Source organism: Phalaenopsis equestris, unplaced genomic scaffold, assembly GCF_001263595.1.
Source record: "Phalaenopsis equestris unplaced genomic scaffold, ASM126359v1 Scaffold217273, whole genome shotgun sequence".
Classification (NCBI taxonomy): domain Eukaryota; kingdom Viridiplantae; phylum Streptophyta; class Magnoliopsida; order Asparagales; family Orchidaceae; genus Phalaenopsis; species Phalaenopsis equestris.
Window position 1 is genome coordinate 80,997 of NW_018235810.1, and position 3,228 is coordinate 84,224.

The 3,228-nt window shown below is 44.5% G+C and overlaps 1 protein-coding gene across 4 annotated transcripts; it reads left to right on the forward strand.

Moving 5' to 3' along the window:
• Window positions 1-245: 245 nt before the first annotated feature.
• LOC110037234 (probable transcription factor At3g04930) lies at window positions 246-2,271 on the forward strand. 4 transcript variants are annotated; one of them, XM_020741828.1, is made up of 2 exons: window positions 246-1,742; window positions 1,873-2,271. In XM_020741828.1, the coding sequence occupies exon 1, from the start codon at window positions 464-466 to the stop codon at window positions 1,715-1,717; it is 1,254 nt and encodes a 417-aa protein (XP_020597487.1). In that variant the 5' UTR covers window positions 246-463; the 3' UTR covers window positions 1,718-1,742; window positions 1,873-2,271. The 4 variants fall into 4 exon arrangements, with proteins under 4 accessions (XP_020597487.1, XP_020597488.1, XP_020597486.1 ...); XM_020741829.1 differs by having other exon boundaries at window positions 1,883-2,271; XM_020741827.1 differs by having other exon boundaries at window positions 246-1,720.
• Window positions 2,272-3,228: the final 957 nt, after the last annotated feature.

Below are 3,228 nucleotides of genomic sequence, written 5' to 3' on the forward strand. Positions count from 1 at the left end.
GAATGCTTAGGTGGATGAGTAACTCTACACTTAGAGACAAAATGCAAAATGAATATATTCATGATAGGGTTGGCGTAGCTTAAGTGAAGAACAGAATTAGAGAGATTCATCTTAGATAATTGGGTCATATTCATGTGATGATCAAATTAGAAGAGTAAAATGTTATAGATTCAGCATTAATATATATATATTTTTTTTGGATTTTATCCAACGGACGAAATTTGATCGGATGTCCCCGGTTTGTGTATCGGTCCCGCGCGTAGCGGGCAGGCGGTCCAGGCATGGGAGCCGAAACAAGAAGCCAAGTCTGTTTGTAACCCTAAAAGTAACATGATCAAGCCAATTCCGCCATATTCGCTGCGATCCCTTGTCGTTCTGAGCCAGCGGTACTAACGGCGCGGTTCGGAGGTGGGCCGTCGCCTTGGGAGCATCAGTGATCGAGAGCGGTAGCAAGCAGCGAGCGATGCAGCCGGTGGAGGAAGAAGGAAAAGGTGCCTTCGAGGAAGACGACGAACTTGATGACAGTGAAGGGGACGACAGTGACATGGAAGACGACCTGGATGATGATGAAGAAGAATTTCCTGATCTGTCGCCACCGCAGCACTCTCAGCCGTCGTCTCTTCCTAAAGACGAACCCGATTCCCCAATCACCTTTCTGAACCCTAACCCTAACCACGCTGTCACGCCTACTAGAACAGCCCCGCAGAACGGGTCAATTAAGGCTGTCCCCATCTCGGTAAGCGACATCCCACCTGCGCATATCGTGTCGGCGGCGGAAGATTCCAGGCGCGTGGTGTCGGCCACTTCGGTTGACGATTCACGGCGGCTGTTCCAGCGTCTTTGGACTGACGAGGATGAGATCACCATCCTGCAAGGGTTCTTAGAGTTTACGACGCAGCGGGGGACGACCCACGCTTCTCACCAGTACGACACTGGCCCTTTCTACGAGCAAATCAAGAAGCAGTTGCAGCTGGAGTTCAACAAAAATCAGCTCATCGAGAAACTCCGTCGTCTGAAGAAGAAGTATCGAAACGTCGTCAACCGAATGGTATCGGGCAAAGATTTTGTTTTTAAGAGCGCCCACGAGCAGGCCACTTTTGAGATCGCCCGGAAGATCTGGAGTGCCAGCGTCAAACGCGGCCGCGACAGCGAAGATGATGAGTTCACTCCCAATCCTGCATCCAGCATTTTGGAATTTGATTCTGGATTTGGTGTTGGCGCTGCTGCAGGTGATGGCTTCCTAAGTTCAGAGAGGAAACTATCAAGGTCATCAAGAAAGAGAATCAGGATGACTAATTCTGAACAAGAGGCTGCTGTTGCTGCCGCTGCAGCTGCAGCTAATGGGGTGGCTGTGGAGGTTCCCATAGCTGCACCACTAGATCCAACATCGTCTGTTCCAATTCCAATCATTATTGAGGAAACGGTGAAGAGTTGCCTATCACCGTTATTCAAGGAACTCCTACAGTCTGCAATGGCTGGGCCTCAGGGAGGGCTTATACCTGGGGTTGGAGGCATTGGTGGTGGTGGGCTACTTGGGATGAATCCTCTGCAATTGGGAATTGGGAATTTGCAGGGGAATCTTCTGGTTGATGAGAAGTGGAGGAATCAAAACATTCTTGAGCTGGAGGTGTATTTGAAACGGATAGAGCTTATGCGTGATCAAATTAAGTCAACTTTGGAGGAGCTCAAGTCATCAACCCCATCTGCTGGGGATTGATTGGTGAGATTCTGAACATTGATTGGTTAGTGTATTTTACCTTTGTTTACCGCTCTAGTTAGTGTTAGTAATCTACCTATTGAGACAAGGAATTTCCGAAATTGCTCTCTTTCATGTTTTCCCAATTCTGCTTGGTCTTAATTGTTTTTTGATAGGGTGACTCAGAAAATGGTTGGAAGATGGGAGGTTGTGTTTCTCTTCACTGCCCAATTTGAAACCATCAATATTTTATGCACTTAATTTTTCGACGAGGCAGTAGAAATATGCAGGATATATTGGAAGGTGCAGGAATAGTTTTGATCATTAAATCCAATTCTCTTCAGGAGGTGCTGGAGATAGTTTTACACTGGTTCATTTGTTTGCTCATGTATTTGCTTTTGTTTGTATGTCTATATGTAGCTTAACTTGATCGGTGTTAGTGTCATATATAGCACCACAGTTTGGGATAATAATAAATGTCTGATTGCTTCATGTGTTTGTGGTCTTGTGGAGATTTGATGATTTTACACTAATTATCCTTCCTCTAACTTTGATTATTGAATATTAAACATGAATTTATGCACTTCTATTATTTATAGAAGCTTTACTGACATTTGTTCTGCTTATCTTTTCATTATATTTATCGGATTTTTTTTATTTCATAAGTTTTAGATTGGAAACATCTCCAAGTTGCTCTGGTGCTTATTCTAATGGTAATTACTGTTTAATTCTTATCTGTTTTCAAACAGTGAGCCAAAAAAAGGACTTCAAACAGGTGTAAAATGCTTTCAGATTCTTTGTTGATGAGACAACATTTAAAAGGTCAATCATTGCATTTGTCTAGACGTGCCTCAATTTGAGGCGCTGAAGAATTGCCTTTAGGTTAAGCCTTGTTCCTGCTGGCGAGACTTACACTTTTTTAAAATGAGGCGTACACCTTAGGGCGTTTTGCCTCGAGGCGTTTGAGGCACGATCATTTTTGTTCTCGAGCTCCATCCTTATTACAACATCCACTTCCTCCCTTTGAGCTTCAACGAGCCCAACATCCGCTTTGCCACTTTGAGTGTCGTCTCGAGCTTGTTTGAGTGTCCCTGTCAGGGCTTTGGCTCTCTGTCCAGCATTGAAGCCCCGTCCAAGCCTTGTAGCGTCGAGCGTCGAAGTCCCTTCGAAGCCTTGCAGCATTCCTCTCTTTGTCGAGTGTCAAATTCCCGTCCAAGCCTTGCAGAATACTCATTAAAGCCTCTTCTTCTCCACTGCCTTCTTCTTTGCTATTGACCAAAATTTTCCACCAGTTCTGCTTCTACGACATGACCTTCCCATGAGTTGCAGGCTTGTAGTCGATTGGAGTCTTCCTTGATCTTCTCGCGAGCTTTCCATTAGCTTATAAGTTTTTAATTGTTTTGTTTTGAGGCTTACACTTCGATCTGTCTTTAGGCTTACGCCTTGCCTCGCTAAGGAAAAATATCTCACTTCCAGATTTCGCTTTTTAAACATTGCCATGAGCAATACCTTTTTCACCCATTTTAAAAAAA